Source organism: Ornithodoros turicata, unplaced genomic scaffold (assembly GCF_037126465.1).
Source record: "Ornithodoros turicata isolate Travis unplaced genomic scaffold, ASM3712646v1 Chromosome176, whole genome shotgun sequence".
In the NCBI taxonomy this organism is placed as follows: domain Eukaryota; kingdom Metazoa; phylum Arthropoda; class Arachnida; order Ixodida; family Argasidae; genus Ornithodoros; species Ornithodoros turicata.
In genome coordinates, this window is record NW_026999329.1 from 56939 (window position 1) to 74015 (window position 17077).

Genomic DNA, 17077 nt, shown 5'->3' on the forward strand with positions numbered 1-17077 from the left:
GATTGCTCCCGCCCGGTTCACTTGGAGACAGTCCATGTAAGTTCATAGGAATGTTTCCCCGTGTACGCTTCCCTGTTGATTGATTAAAGAGTTGTGCTTTTCACTTCTGTCCGTGTCTTCCGGTGCAGCGGTTGGGCAAAAGACTGGTTGGGTTCTACCCCAAGTGGGATTTAGGGGGCGGAACTCCATAAACTAACCGCAGAATGGTGCTAGTGCCAGTGGCAGTATCTTGCGCGGGCTGGGGCTGCAATTGCCTTATGCGACGTGGTGTCTGGGGTTGAACCTGAGGTTCAGGCGTCTTCCTTGGGAGCCGTACCAGATCAGCGTAGGTTGAGCCGTGTGTGGCAGCAGTTGAACGTTGCTGCGGCAAGCTACGGCTTCCCTTATCAGCCTGTGCACCAATCCTGTCACACGAGTCGGACCGGGGCTTTGATCGCATAATTAACTTTTTGGGACCCACCTCTCGATGTGACTTAAGGTCTGAGGCTGCACATTCTGCAGCACGAAAACCAGGCATGTAACGAGCGTCTTTAACAACAGGAGGCTTGTCGGTTGTGAGCACCCGAGCTTGGAACCGTCTGGTAGCTGCACGCTTTCGTGGGCATAACGAATGAGAGGCGGAGTGCGGCCCTGCACAGTTTGCGCACTTCGGTTGACGTCGCGCTGTGCATTCTTTCGGCTCATGTGGGCCCGAGCAGATCTTGCAACGTAAAGGCCCACGACAGCTTCGGGCGAGGTGGCCAAACCGTTGACAGCGGTAGCATTGAACAGGCCCTTCCACGTATTCATGAACCGTGTGAGAGGAGAAGCCTAGATGGATCATATTGGGTAACTTCTTGTTCGACCTAATGGTCAGTATAACACTTCGAAGAGCTACATATTGATCTGACCCATCTTCCATGGAGATATGACGAACTTGACGTCTGGCCGCTACGACACCCTCATCTGCCAAATAGGCGACAAGGTTCTCGTCGGTGTACTCAAGAGGGATGCCCAGGACCTTCCCCGTATTTTTGACATATGACGACGGTATCAGGACCGTGACCGCGATACCGGCTACCTCTTGCAGGCCCATCAGGTTTGAAACCGCACCCTCCGTCTGGACAAAAATGCACATCGAGCCGTCACGGTTCACGCGATGATGAAGAATAGGCTCTTGGGCCGCGGAACGAATGGTCTGTGCAATGCTGTTTGGGTTGACTTTCCAAAATGACTTCTCGGGAAGCGTCGGCTTGAACAGAACTGGGATACCTTGTGGTCTGTTTTTCTTGTATGTGACAAGTGTGAAGGGGTCACTCATGTCCTCATCCAGGGTGTCCTGGCGGTCCGCAGGAGGAGTTGCCGGGTTTACATGGTAAGACTCAGTGCTGGAAGACCAGTCCTGAAGCGCTGGGGGTACCGCATGAGGTAGTTGTCCAGATCCGGTATCCTCTGAACGTTCTGGTCGTCGTGGCGAGCGACTTCGGTCGCGGAAGCTAGAGCAACCGATGTCTTGAGATGGACCGGCATGATGCATATCAGCCGGTGTGAGGGCCATAGGCCCTCAAAATTGTGGCAGCTAGGCCTTGGAAACAGACCAAGGAAACAGGAGCGAGAGAAGCTACGTCCGTGCAGCGCAAGCGCGAGCATCGGAATCAAAAACGAGTAGATTGTTGCAGGTTCAGATGCTTTTTCGTAATGCACCTATACTCCAATTTTTTTAACGATCCCGACGTATTGGCAAAGAAGTCGCAGTACTTCGATGCCAACACGTTGGGACCGTCTACGACACAGTGGCTTAGTCGGTACTCGGTAGCCATTAAGGCGAGTCGGCGCCTGTGTCGTATTTTGGACTATATTGTTGCAGCTTCAGATGCTTTTTCGTAACGCGTAAGCTATATAACGCTAGTTGGATGCTGCAGATAACGCTTTTCGAGTAGATTGTTGCAGCTTCAGATGCTTTTTCGTAATGCACCTATACTCCAATTTTTTTTAACGATCCCGACGTATTGGCAAAAAAGTCGCAGTACTTCGATGCCAACACGTTAGGACCGTCGACGACACAGTGGCTTAGTCGGTACTCGGTAGCCATTAAGGCGAGTCGGCGCCTGTGTCGTATTTTGGAGTATATTGTTGCAGCTTCAGATGCTTTTTCGTAATGCACCTATGCTCCAATTTTTTTTAACGATCCCGACGTATTGGCAAAGAAGTCGCAGTACTTCGATGCCAACACGTTGGGACCGTCTACGGCACAGTGGCTTAGTCGGTACTCGGTAGCCATTAAGGCGAGTCGGCGCCTGTGTCGTATTTTGGAGTATATTGTTGCAGCTTCAGATGCCTTTTCGTAATGCACCTATACTCCAATTTTTTTTAACGATCCCGACGTATTGGCAAAGAAGTCGCAGTACTTCAATGCCAACACGTTGGGACCGTCTACGGCACAGTGGCTTAGTCGGTACTCGGTAGCCATTAAGGCGAGTCGGCGCCTGTGTCGTATTTTGGAGTATATTGTTGCAGCTTCAGATGCTTTTTCGTAACGCGTAAGCTATATAACGCTAGTTGGATGCTGCAGATAACGCTTTTGGACTAGATTGATGCAGCTTCACATACGTTTTCGTAATGCTATTATACTCCAATTTTTTTTAACGATCCCGACGTGTTGGCAAAGAAGTCGCAAGTACTTCGATGCCCACACGTTAGGACCGTCTACGACACAGTGGCTTAGTCGGTACTCGGTAGCCATTAAGGCGAGTCGGCGCCTGTGTCGTATTTTGGAGTATATTGTTGCAGCTTCAGATGCTTTTTCGTAACGCGTAAGTTATATAACGCTAGTTGGATGCTGCAGATAACGCTATTCGAGTAGATTGTTGCAGCTTCAGATGCTTTTTCGTAATGCACCTATACTCCAATTTTTTTTAACGATCCCGACGTATTGGCAAAGAAGTCGCAGTACTTCGATGCCAACACGTTAGGACCGTCGACGACACAGTGGCTTAGTCGGTACTCGGTAGCCATTAAGGCGAGTCGGCGCCTGTGTCGTATTTTGGAGTATATTGTTGCAGCTTCAGATGCTTTTTCGTAACGCGTAAGTTATATAACGCTAGTTGGATGCTGCAGATAACGCTATTCGAGTAGATTGTTGCAGCTTCAGATGCTTTTTCGTAATGCACCTATGCTCCAATTTTTTTTAACGATCCCGACGTATTGGCAAAGAAGTCGCAGTACTTCGATGCCAACACGTTGGGACCGTCTACGGCACAGTGGCTTAGTCGGTACTCGGTAGCCATTAAGGCGAGTCGGCGCCTGTGTCGTATTTTGGAGTATATTGTTGCAGCTTCAGATGCCTTTTCGTAATGCACCTATACTCCAATTTTTTTTAACGATCCCGACGTATTGGCAAAGAAGTCGCAGTACTTCAATGCCAACACGTTGGGACCGTCTACGGCACAGTGGCTTAGTCGGTACTCGGTAGCCATTAAGGCGAGTCGGCGCCTGTGTCGTATTTTGGAGTATATTGTTGCAGCTTCAGATGCTTTTTCGTAACGCGTAAGTTATATAACGCTAGTTGGATGCTGCAGATAACGCTATTCGAGTAGATTGTTGCAGCTTCAGATGCTTTTTCGTAATGCACCTATGCTCCAATTTTTTTTAACGATCCCGACGTATTGGCAAAGAAGTCGCAGTACTTCGATGCCAACACGTTGGGACCGTCTACGGCACAGTGGCTTAGTCGGTACTCGGTAGCCATTAAGGCGAGTCGGCGCCTGTGTCGTATTTTGGAGTATATTGTTGCAGCTTCAGATGCCTTTTCGTAATGCACCTATACTCCAATTTTTTTTAACGATCCCGACGTATTGGCAAAGAAGTCGCAGTACTTCAATGCCAACACGTTGGGACCGTCTACGGCACAGTGGCTTAGTCGGTACTCGGTAGCCATTAAGGCGAGTCGGCGCCTGTGTCGTATTTTGGAGTATATTGTTGCAGCTTCAGATGCTTTTTCGTAACGCGTAAGCTATATAACGCTAGTTGGATGCTGCAGATAACGCTTTTGGACTAGATTGATGCAGCTTCACATACGTTTTCGTAATGCTATTATACTCCAATTTTTTTTAACGATCCCGACGTGTTGGCAAAGAAGTCGCAAGTACTTCGATGCCCACACGTTAGGACCGTCTACGACACAGTGGCTTAGTCGGTACTCGGTAGCCATTAAGGCGAGTCGGCGCCTGTGTCGTATTTTGGAGTATATTGTTGCAGCTTCAGATGCTTTTTCGTAACGCGTAAGTTATATAACGCTAGTTGGATGCTGCAGATAACGCTATTCGAGTAGATTGTTGCAGCTTCAGATGCTTTTTCGTAATGCACCTATACTCCAATTTTTTTTAACGATCCCGACGTATTGGCAAAGAAGTCGCAGTACTTCGATGCCAACACGTTAGGACCGTCGACGACACAGTGGCTTAGTCGGTACTCGGTAGCCATTAAGGCGAGTCGGCGCCTGTGTCGTATTTTGGAGTATATTGTTGCAGCTTCAGATGCTTTTTCGTAACGCGTAAGTTATATAACGCTAGTTGGATGCTGCAGATAACGCTATTCGAGTAGATTGTTGCAGCTTCAGATGCTTTTTCGTAATGCACCTATGCTCCAATTTTTTTTAACGATCCCGACGTATTGGCAAAGAAGTCGCAGTACTTCGATGCCAACACGTTGGGACCGTCTACGGCACAGTGGCTTAGTCGGTACTCGGTAGCCATTAAGGCGAGTCGGCGCCTGTGTCGTATTTTGGAGTATATTGTTGCAGCTTCAGATGCTTTTTCGTAACGCGTAAGTTATATAACGCTAGTTGGATGCTGCAGATAACGCTATTCGAGTAGATTGTTGCAGCTTCAGATGCTTTTTCGTAATGCACCTATGCTCCAATTTTTTTTAACGATCCCGACGTATTGGCAAAGAAGTCGCAGTACTTCGATGCCAACACGTTGGGACCGTCTACGGCACAGTGGCTTAGTCGGTACTCGGTAGCCATTAAGGCGAGTCGGCGCCTGTGTCGTATTTTGGAGTATATTGTTGCAGCTTCAGATGCCTTTTCGTAATGCACCTATACTCCAATTTTTTTTAACGATCCCGACGTATTGGCAAAGAAGTCGCAGTACTTCAATGCCAACACGTTGGGACCGTCTACGGCACAGTGGCTTAGTCGGTACTCGGTAGCCATTAAGGCGAGTCGGCGCCTGTGTCGTATTTTGGAGTATATTGTTGCAGCTTCAGATGCTTTTTCGTAACGCGTAAGCTATATAACGCTAGTTGGATGCTGCAGATAACGCTTTTGGACTAGATTGATGCAGCTTCACATACGTTTTCGTAATGCTATTATACTCCAATTTTTTTTAACGATCCCGACGTGTTGGCAAAGAAGTCGCAAGTACTTCGATGCCCACACGTTAGGACCGTCTACGACACAGTGGCTTAGTCGGTACTCGGTAGCCATTAAGGCGAGTCGGCGCCTGTGTCGTATTTTGGAGTATATTGTTGCAGCTTCAGATGCTTTTTCGTAACGCGTAAGTTATATAACGCTAGTTGGATTCTCCAGATAACGCTTTTCGAGTAGATTCTTGCAGCTTCAGATGCTTTTTCGTAATGCACCTATACTCCAATTTTTTTTAACGATCCCGACGTATTGGCAAAGAAGTCGCAAGTACTTCGATGCTTTGGGACCGTCTACGACACAGTGGCTTAGTCGGTACTCGGTAGCCATTAAGGCGAGTCGGCCTTAAGTCGAGTTCACCTTGACATCCTCAGGAAGTTCTAGTGGACAGTACATGGATTGTCGCGCAACAATCCAACACGATTCTCTATCCCACAGCGAGCATTATGTTAGCTGTCTTTGATCCCCAGCTGGCGATGGTATCTGTCTCGTGCGGAAACAAGATGGCACTGCTGCTCTCCTTTGGACCTCAGTGTCGATACTCTGGAGCGAAGCTTATTTAGTGACTCTAGCTCTGCCAGGTGTCTCGGCCATGGCTGTGGCAAAGACTGCAGATATTCAACACGAGTCATCAAGTGCAGCACTGAACTGCATAGAGACTCCTCGCTGCAGGATAAGTACTGGTTACCGAAAATATTATTGTTTCTGGTTTCGCATCCGGTCACTGAAAAACTTGGCTTTTCATTTCGTTTCTGTTTCCATTTCTGGACGATTTTCGGTAGTAGTTTCTGTTTCGGTTTCCTTTTAAGAATGCCATTTTCATTCCCGAGGTAATTTTGGTACTGGTTTCTGCTTCTCATCCCGAACTCGTACTGCCTGGTTTTGGCTTTTTTATGTCACATATTCTAGTTACATAATGACTGCAAAAGGACAGCCACGCCAAACACAAACACTAAAGACCTTAATGCAAGTTCGTCTTGAGTCTTATACACCGCAAGTGGATGCCCCTGTAGGTTGCGGAAATACGTGCCTTTAAGTTTCAAAAGTCTCTCAAAAGTTTCAAAAATAACACGTCATCCAAAACTTTTGCGTAAATCTTGCTGCACAGTGGGCTCAACACGAAAGAAAGTCCCCAGAATTAAACGAATTAATGAATGATGACTGGAAGAATAGTGTGAATATATATAATTTTTATTTTGACGCGAAAACACTGAGCGAAACGTCCTGCAAATTTGGTTTCCATTAACGTTACCACTTTTGAATTTCGTTTCCGTTTCGGTTTCTGATAGTGGAAACTAAAACAATTTCGTTTCAGTTTCCATTTTTGTTTCCTGTTGAATTTCGCTAATTACCGTTCCTCGTCTCTGTTTCTGGTAGCCAACCGTGAGGATAAGAGTTCCCTTTTCTAGCCACGAATATTTCCCTCTTTTGACCAAAAACGAGTCACTAAGGGAGATTGGCGAGGACAAAATGGTATAATTATGTCTTTGTGGTAGTTCTTGTGGTGTGGGTGGTATGTCTGTGTGGCACTTCTTCCCTTATTTGTCCCTCCTCCCATTCACAAAGATGATAAATAAACTATTATTATTATTATTATAGATTCTTGCACAACACCCATTCAACACAGATTAACATGAACATGCGCGGCCACACACTTACGATGCACAGGCGATTGTCAGGATGTGGTGTTCTGTCGTGCCTCATCCACCATACAACCCAGATTTCGCACCCTCACACTTCTCTACTCCTTTGATCCGACAAAAGATGGCCTTGAGTGGTTGACAGTTTCAGAATATGCATCAGGTTATATCTGCTCGAAGGTCCTCCAGATTTCTTGCCCAGCTGACATCTGACGCTTCGACGATGGCGTAATGTGCACTGGAAGTCACGATGACTATGCTGAGCAGTAGCTCCTTGTAGAGGGGACTTCAGTATTACGGCATACGTCATTTTTCCATCAGTTCATTTTTAAGTAACGTTGCATAAATGAGGAGGCATCATCCCCCCCCCTCCTCGCACCTTACAGGTCTCAACTCGGTTCTGGACACGGAAGAGGCACGTGGTAATGCAGAGAGAATAAAAAAGGCATGGACAGTGATGTACCTACTATCCATATGTGGCGTGTTAGTGGTATGGCGATAGCTATACCAGGCCCTTGTGGGTAGTAAACTTGTTTTTGAATTGCTATTAAATCCTTAGCAAACGCCTTTTAATGTTTACTGAAACCATGTAAGTATCATTTGTGTGTGTGTGTGTGTGTGTGTGTGTGCATGCATTTCTTTCTTTTTTCTTTTTTTTTGTTTGTGTGTTGTTGTCGTTGTCATCGTCATTACCGTGGCTGGTTAACTGTCACCGTCTGACGATTACGTGGAGTAACCTGACAGTGTTGGATCGCGTCGTGACACACAGAAAGAGTACCCTACGGACTCGGGCTTACCCGGGAGCCCAAGCCTGGCCCGGGTAAACCCTTCTTTTGGGGGTCCTGGGCTGGGCTTTGACATTCTGGACTTACGGTCCCTACGTTGTCAGGCCTAAGTGAGGCATGTATTACCCCCCCCCCTGTCAGCTAGCAACGGCTGCCAACTTCTACGGACTACTACGCTGGGCCGGGAGACCTAGGAATTATTGCGACCGCCTGTGCTGGGCCAGTTATGGAGTCAGTAAAACATATCCATTTCGGCTTGTTAATACACTTCCTTGACGATAAAAGCACTGAAAGAGACAAACACGAACGACACAACAAAAGGCTCTTTTTACGTCAAGGCCAGGTATGAAGTAGTCTGGCCACCCCCAGGCGGAGAAATCAAGGGAAAGCCGGGCTCGGACCAGGTCTAAGAACGTGGCCCGTGCAGTACTGATCGACTGTGTGCTGTCTTGTGGGGCAGAGAGGCCCTGCGTTCGTGTTTGTTACAGAGATATTTATACGAAGAAGGGAGTCAAGTCCTGTAGAGGACATCTTCTTCAGTGTTGGTTTCTGCACGTTTGTTTATGATGCAGCGAGATATACAGAGTGCGAGGTGGGTTTTTGGTCATGGGGGATGGTGAGCCACAAATGGGACGAAGTTTGCGCGACTCTCAAACCGAGGTTTGCTTCAATTGGCCTAATGCTTGAAGCCGGCTGAAGCAAAACCTCAGTCTTGCAGCGCCACAAATTTCGCCACAAACCTGTCCTACACTGTGACCTTCCCCCTGTAAGAAACACAATGGATACACAGACACCTGATCAGAATAATGAAAGACTTTAAACACCATCACTGCACAGAAACATATACGACACAGACACTTGGAAGATCGCGGAGAATGACCCGGGTGTTTTTCCTCAGTCCTCACACCAACGGGTTTCCCTCTCAAAATGAACCATTCATGGGTTTCAGAATGGGCGTGAGGTATGCGTTTCGTGTCCATGTCTAGTTTAGGTCCGCCACTCGATTTGGATCTTGAAATCTACATACCTGGATGTCATTATGCAATGTGCATCGTAATTCATTATTAATATGCGGCGCTCGGTTACACAAATTCCTCTGGACACCTATGTTTCACGGAAAGTTTTCGCCGCGGCGGCCGTGCCATCTTCACGCTCACATTGGTTGCGTTAAGTAGGAGCCCCGGAGCGCGTGTGTTTCAGACTCGACTCGCGCACCCGGGAGTGCGAGACTCCGAGCTGCGCACCCGTTTTGAAATGGAGGCTTTGAAGCAGACGACAAGCGACCGGGTGCGACCGGCTTGAGATTTTCCGTGACGTACTTCCTGTTGAGCGCCGGCAGGACGACCTTCGAAATGTGGGCTCTGATTGGGATCTGATGTGGGCGTTCCAACGCTCTGATTTCAGTGCATATTTTTATAACTGTTATCATGTTTTTGTGTTAGTGGACAATTTCCACCAGGATATCGGCGGTTATTCGCGCGAAATGCAGCGCTTAATGCAGATATTTTCATACCACAGCAGTCTTCACAGTAAACAGCCCCTGTGACTGCTGTTACAAATTGCTATCTTTTTCCATCCTGTTACAAGGAGAAGTATCGCAACCGTAATCGTCTCTTCCAACGTTACTATATGTTCAAACTAAGCCACGTGTCCTCCGTCTGCACACTGCACGAGCAGACAACAGGGAGCGCGCAGTGTAACGCTCCAAAGTTGCGTTTCGCTGTTTAGTGGCCGCTCCGGGTGTCTCATACTCCAGATTTGAGTGCGCCAAAAGAGGGGAGCCTACTTAACGCAACCAAATAATCACGAACAGCGAAATTACGGCTCCATTTTGAATAATTTTAACTTGATTGATGAGGTACTTTTGATATGGGGTTCCAGATCAATGATGCGTATTCTAGAGAGGGGTGAACGAGTAAGCTATGAGCTTAACCTCAGGAGATGCTAAATAAGGATGTCGTATGAGAACGCCCAGCTTACACGCAATGCCTTTGCTGTCATGGAATTCATAGGGTCGTTCCAAGAGTGATCACTGGAAAAGATATCCCCAAATATCTAAACGAGAAGACTTTGTTGAGGCAAACATCATCGGATGAGCACAACACCGCAAAATATTTCACTATCGGGTATCCGAAATTGTTGGGCATTTTCTGATCAAGAAAATTCATTTATGCAGAAGTACCGGGAGATATTGTGGACCGCACAGAACGGTCCACTCGAGAGTGGCATAGTGGTGACCAGGCCCCCTGGTGGTAAAAAATGTTGGTGTTCCTTCTTTTTCCTCGTAGTTTGCACACTGGGGCCCACATCTTCAACTCGCAGTAAAAAGCGGTATCACTTTTGTTTCAAGTGGGCTTGCTCGCACGTCACGCATGTGAATTACATCTTGATTACTCACAATTGACCATGTATGTGGCATGTGTGAGCAAATGTGGCAGCTATGCCAGTGAAATGTAAACCCGTTTGCACATTCACTGTCTCATTTCAAAACTTTTCGACTCAACAGCAAGCACACTCATGCCTAACGTTAAGGATTTGACAACAGACACTTGTGATTCAGCGTCGTCTGCAAGCCAGAAACATCATCAGGTTGTGCACAATTTTAATGGATCTAAACAGCATTTTCTCACGACACGGGACCAGGTGGGGAGGAGAGACTCGAGTGCATCCTCAGTCCAGTTGCATTCTTCCGTGCCACGGATTGTACGCAAGAGCACACTGGTTAGAAGCCATACAAGTGTAATCTTTATTCTGCGGCATTCAGCCACAGCACGCAGATGCATCGTCACAAGAGGATGCACACAAGCGTGAGGCCCCACAAGTGCGATCTCTGTCCCTCAGAGTTCACCAGGCTGCACCACCTGAAGGTTCAGGTACGGACTCATACTGGTGAGAAGCCATTCAAGTGAGATGTCTGTCCTGCAGCGTTCATCCAGAGCACGCACTTGCAGCATCACTAGAAAACACACATGGGCGAGAAGCCGTACAAGTGCGATATCTATCCTGCACAGTTCGTCCAGAGCACACACCTTGCAGCGTCCAGAAGATACACACCGACCAGAAGCCATACAAGTGCAACCTTTGCCCTGTAGAGTTCGTCCGAAGCACGCACCTGCAGAGTCACAAGAAGACACACATGGGCGTAAGGCCATTCAAGTGCGACCTCTGTCCCTCTGAGTTCACCCAGCTGCACCACCTGAAGGACCACATACGGATTCATACAGGTGAGAGGCCGTACAAATGCGTCCTCTGTCTTGCAGAGTTCAGACACAGTACACACCTGCGACGTCACAAGAACACGCACACGGGTGAGAAGCCACACAAGTGCAATCTCTGTCCTGCAGAGTTCACCCACCTGCATCAGTGCATGAGTTGAAGGATCACGTACTGACTCAAACTGGCGACAAGCCGTACAAGTGCGGTCTATGTCCCGCGGAGTTCGGCCGGAACAGGAACCTGCAGCGTCACAAGAAGAGACATGCGGGGACGAAGCCACACAAGTGCAAGTGACAGTTGCCGACGCGCACTGAAAAATAGTTAAAGGAGTACAGAGGGCCATAAAAAATCAGATTAAGACGTCTGGTGAAAGTGTGTTTGTCGTTATACGGAATAGCGCGAAAGGTTTTGATGTGTGCAGTTTGTGTCCCAGAAAAAAAAAACATGGCTCCGAGGCTATAACGATGATGAGGAGGTATGATGCCACGTCACCGATGACGTGATAAGGGGAACTCGTTCTGGTTCGCCGGTCAGCGCCTTGTCCCTTTGCCGCGGTAAACCAGTTTTGCCAGTTCTCCCGGAGGATTGAGGATAGAAGGAGCGGCCCAATCATTACCGAGCCAGGAGAAAGGCTTTTTCAGAACCCCGAACAGCCGAGTAGCAGACATTTCTCTAGGCTAATCAGTAATCAGCGAACGTTCTTCTTATAGCGTCAGCGCGAGGTTGCGCACGGTCGCTTTTTGCGACGTGTTTTAAATTCAATTTCTGCGAATATTATGACTCTGTGGGTTGAATTACTTCTCATGGTGCATCTTACTGGCCTACTTAACAGTTTTATAGGAAGAAAACAGGGTGTTAAAAATGACTTCTGTGCTACTTTAAAGCACACTGCAACTGTAATGAGAAACTGGGACTTTTTTCTAAAGAAGCCAAACCGAGAATCCCCCACATTACTAGTGTCGCACGGAACTCTAAAACCCTAATCCTTTGAATATGTGGTCAATGAGCCGAATCTGTACTGCAGCCCATATACATTGCTACACGCAACTTGTCCACTTACACGTTTCCCCGTGCGCTGTTTCCGCGATGCGTTGGGGTGCCAGGTGACAAGCAAGCACCCATTCCTCATGATGGTCAGGCAGACCCTTTAGTAGAAACTCTCGGTAAAACGGTGGGAAGAACTGAACAACAGCCTGGCCCGATGCTCCAGGAACGGCTTCTCAGCCTGGCCACAATTATGTTTGTCGAGGGATACACAAAAAAGTATAAAAAAAAGGCAAAAATATTCCATAAACGTTTCGCGTGACAACGAAAATGTGGAGCAGTTTCGATTTAATTTCAAAATTTGCGATCTTCACTAACCACTGTATGCGGTGTAAATATCCTTCAGTGCGCTTCGGTAAATGTGGAATTCTTGTATTTTGTTCAGTATCTGTGAAGTCCTGGTGATATATTTTTTTTCTGATATGGCGTTTCCCGGCGTGGCATGAGTTTTGAGTTTGGGAAGCTAATCCCAAAAATAATTACTCTTGCAAAAAAAAAAAAAGAAGAAAGGTTAGTGTGGTATGAGTTGTCTTATGACTTGTCCTGGTACGAGTTGTCCTGGTATGATTTGTCTTAGTAGGAGTTGAGTGTGGTATGAGCTGTCTGGCATGAGTTGTCCAGGGAACGAGTTGTCGGTATGAGCTGGGAGATTAAGGCGGGGTCCAATAGCCTCGATTTGAGCAGCAGCAGCAGAGCAACAGCAGCGGAGCAGCAGAGCTGCAGCGACACGAGCGGTCCCATAGCACTGGGCGAGAGCAGCAGCGCTGCCGAGCTGCAGAAATTCCCTGCTGCTCCCGTATCCGAATTTTTGGTTGCTGTGCTGCCGTGTTGCTCTGCAGCCGATCGTGCACGCCAATCAGAAGTATTGTTTACGTATGGAGCTGTGCGATAGTGTTCAGTGTAGCAAAGCTGGTGAGTGATGTCTTGTTTTCTTTTGCGGCGGACGATGTGCAAGTGCTTTTACAAGCGTGCCTTTCAAGTGCAGTGGTTTCACAACCGACTCAGAAGCAAGGTTCTATCGTAACACTCGCTTTTCTTGTCATTTTCATTATATGTATATGCAGAATATGGATTACTACGAATAAAGTGTTCAACCCAACCCGCGTTATCGGTTTATTCACGATGCGTATCAGAAAAGGATTATAGAGGGGTGACTTTTCAGCACCGTGAAGGCGCCATCCTCATTAGTACTTTGCAGGAGCCGTGTAGCTTCTGTACCTGTGTGTTATCGCTTGTTCAGGGTCATATATTGCCGACAAAAAGCCTTGAGCCATGGTTCACATCAGTGTCAATGCTACCAAGCTTCCACTTTGTCAGTCTCCACTATGTTCTGTCCGAGTGACGATCTTCGAGAACGATTAATTCTGGAAGTCCAAGAGAGACCCCCTCTCTGGAACAAATGGGATAGTAGATACAAGGATCGACATGAAGTTTCCAGGTTATGGCTTGAAGTCCAGGAAGCGATGAACCATTCAGAGATGACAGGTAAGAAACACCTTATTGCAGAGCAACTTGAAAGCAACAGTTATAGCAAGAGTCTCAAAAGGTTTGGCATGCTCTAAAATTTGCTTTGCTCTTCCTTCTTGAGTACTGTTACCGCTTAAGAACAGTGAAAGTGTATTACGTGGTTTGCAGCTTAAAAAAAACAGCATTGAAATATGTGCTGCTGTATTTTTTTTATACATTGGGTATGACTTTCTACTGAGTGTCCCATGAGTGTTCAAGTGGGGCTGATAACCAACTACCCTATGCTCATCCAAAGAGACAATGAGAACACTGTAGTTGGTTTTCTGTTCCTCATGCACTTCAAGCATTCTACCTCAGGAGAGAGCCTGCTAGCATGGTGTAGTCACTGGCCATGTATCAGATACGTCTACATGTGACAAGATGAGTAATAATCTTCACAAAAACAAAAATGATGCAGACATTCATTTCAACGTATTGAAATTGGTTCATTCCATACAACGGCCAATATGTAAGAAAATGATATGGACAAGAGAACCTTGCACACTGTAAAAGAAAATAGAAAGTGCAGGTGGAGGATTGCAACCATACAAGGATGAACTTAATCGTAGAAGGTTTCCTATTACAGCAAATTTCTCTAATGTGTGTCACATAAAGCTGCTGTGCTTTGGATATTGATATACTCTCGATTGTTATTTGACCACCATGGAACAAGCAGCTGTGTATAAATGTTCCTTTTGGTTGGTGTCTGTAGCCTACACCCACATGAGGTTTTGGAGAATGTCAGGGGCTTTTCTTCCTGTAACTAAGTATTTTAGGCTGTAAGCTCTAAGTTGTTGAGGCACAACTGTCAAAATAAAATAATATGTATATATTTTTTAACCAGAGACTAATCCAAGTTTGGTTTTGTTTGCGTCAACACAAAATTTCTTGAATAGCTGGTAGGCTGAATGACAATGCGATCAGACTATGAATTTCTGTTAGAAAGAGTGCAATTCATTAGCCTGCCACTGTGTTGAAAATGTACAAAAAGAAACATTACATAGCAAAATGTTTCAAGTGTTTATTACGTCTGTAAAAAATCATGTTTGTATTACATTGCTAGCGGACAAGGAAGATCCCTTTCACATGAACGTCTTCACTACATTAAACTATCATTGTAAATGTCAGATTGGCTTCACTACTCAAAGCTGTGTCAGCACATGCTCCAATGGGTACGCCTTTCATTATTTCATGGGCCATCATGGGTAGTACAGAAAAGAGTGCTCACAAGATTAGGCACTTCACATGCTAAGTCTGCACATCAAATTTTGAGTGCACAACCATATGGTGTGGAGCACGTACTTGCTTGCCCTACGCTAGGAGAAGTTCCAAAATACTTTTTTTGCTCGCTTAAAGGGAGGGTCCGCAACGGTTGTGCCCAAAATTAAGTGAAAGTTGATTTCAGCAGAGACCACCCCCCAGATGCTGACAACAGCCTCCGTTTCGTATAAACGTGCGCGTATAATTTACAAACAGCGAAAACGATAAAGCGAAACCGAAACTATGAGAGCAGGCTGTGGCATCGGAATCGAGGAGCGCCACGCCGTGACGTCAGTCGCGAGATTCGTCTGCCGTGATTCCCATGTGTTGTATTGCATTGAAGACGCCAGGAAGCAATTTACGCTCAACATGCAGTCATGGAAACCGACTCCGCATCAGAATAGAACTCCACGGGACTTCAGCCCGATTCAGACGTGTATTCTAATGAGGAGAATGACTTCACCGCCACCATAAACCACAACGACTCGCCGTATTCGACGGACCCTGTACCAGTGCGCGCGTCGCTTGAAACCGAGTCCTCGGACCCATACACTGAAGACTGTCGAACTCGGAGTAACTAATGATGAGTTTCTAATAGGTTGTCATTGAAAAAACTACACCAACTAGAGTCATGCGGTCAATGGCATTTGTTCTTACTGGGTTTTTGCCACCTCCTCATATGAATGTCGTGTAACGTAAGTTTAATTATGTAAATTTTTGCGAGCTTAAAGGAACTGTAAAGTGAAATTTGACCCCCCTGTTTCTGTGTGTGACCTGGTAGTGTTTGCCTGTGTGATGCCTCACATAGAGCCTAAGCACTCAAAGCGGGTTAATTATTACACAACATAAATTAGAAAAACTAAATCGGACGGTAGGTTGCGCCCCGTAACAGCTAAAAAAGTCATGATGGGAGTACTCCTGTCACGTGATACCGAAGTAATACACAATGAACTTACGACCGGCTACTAATCTCCAATAAACACTACTTTTAGAATCACAAGAATTACCGAGACAATTCTTCAAAATATCGAAGAAACAGTATACCAAAATACTGTCAGCGCGGTCAGCGCCCTCTGTCTTCTCTCCTCCCAACCATATTGCACGGCGACGGCGTTTATTGCGGCCTTGCGAGGTTTGTGTACGCAAAAAAGTTCATTTCGTGTCGAAATTGAACAAAGCTTCACCTGAGACGATGCCAGGTATCTACTGTAATGTTCGGGGATACACCAAGTGTGCTCTTTCGACAAGGGACGTTGTGTACCACAAGATTCCAATGGAAAATGCACGGAAACGAAAGTTGTTGCAAGCGCTTGGTCAAGACGTTCGTGAGCCACGCCGTATTTGCTCAACCCATTTCTCTGACGACTCGTACGAAATGGTAGCAGCGGACGGTCGAAAACTTCTCACACGGACGGCAGCCCCGACCCCGACACCAGTGTTGCAACATGTGACGTCTGAGGATGCGAACACTAGTGCAGATGAGGTATGTATGTACCGATACACAGGAATAATACATATGTGTGGTTCACTTGAAATTCAAATCGATTTTTGTGATGCCTACGCTGCGTAATGTACCAAACGCAATATCCCCCTTCCCCTGGGGAGCCCCGAGCTCTCGCAGGAGAATATAAGTGTCAAATAAATTATGCGCTATAGATACTGACCGCATTCTTCATTCATATCAGCGACACAGGCTTCCATCGTGACTGACAAGAATGTGAAACTCAGAAGTAAAAGCATGTCAACGCATGATTTACCGTCAACACCTCTCAACCTTTATCCAGTGATGAATTCAACACCTATTGTCCATACACACTCATGCTCACAGGTGGGTCAAGCTCTTGTTTTGTTTGACATTTTAACTTCTGCATGCCTTGCAGGTGCATGATAGGACAATATCTTCACCACTGGTGGAACCAGCTGTTGAGTCATTCTGGAAATCTGAAGACAACAGTTTTGAATGGCCTGCTGATACAAGTTTGCAGCAGAGTTGTACACGTTACTCGAAAAAAGTAATTGATTACAGTTACTGTTGCAGCTGCACTAAAAGTAATTCTTTACCGTTACAAATTACTTAATCAAAAATGTAGTACGTTACCGATTAAAAATGTAACGCATTACTTTTCCCATTACTTTTAAATTGTAGCAAAGCCAACAAGCCTGCAGTGAATGCAACCATGCAGCTCTTGTTGCAAGTTCTAATATGAGACACCAACATACAT

At 46.4% G+C, this 17077-nt stretch overlaps 1 protein-coding gene across 1 annotated transcript; it reads left to right on the forward strand.

Annotated features, from left to right (window-relative positions):
- The first annotated feature begins 8435 nt into the window (after positions 1 to 8435).
- On the forward strand, positions 8436 to 11205 carry LOC135373020 (zinc finger and SCAN domain-containing protein 22-like). Its single transcript, XM_064606319.1, has 4 exons — positions 8436 to 8445; positions 10336 to 10550; positions 10594 to 10702; positions 10841 to 11205. Exons 1-4 carry the CDS (start codon positions 8436 to 8438, stop codon positions 11203 to 11205), a joined length of 699 nt encoding a protein of 232 aa, XP_064462389.1.
- The last annotated feature ends 5872 nt before the right edge of the window (positions 11206 to 17077 follow it).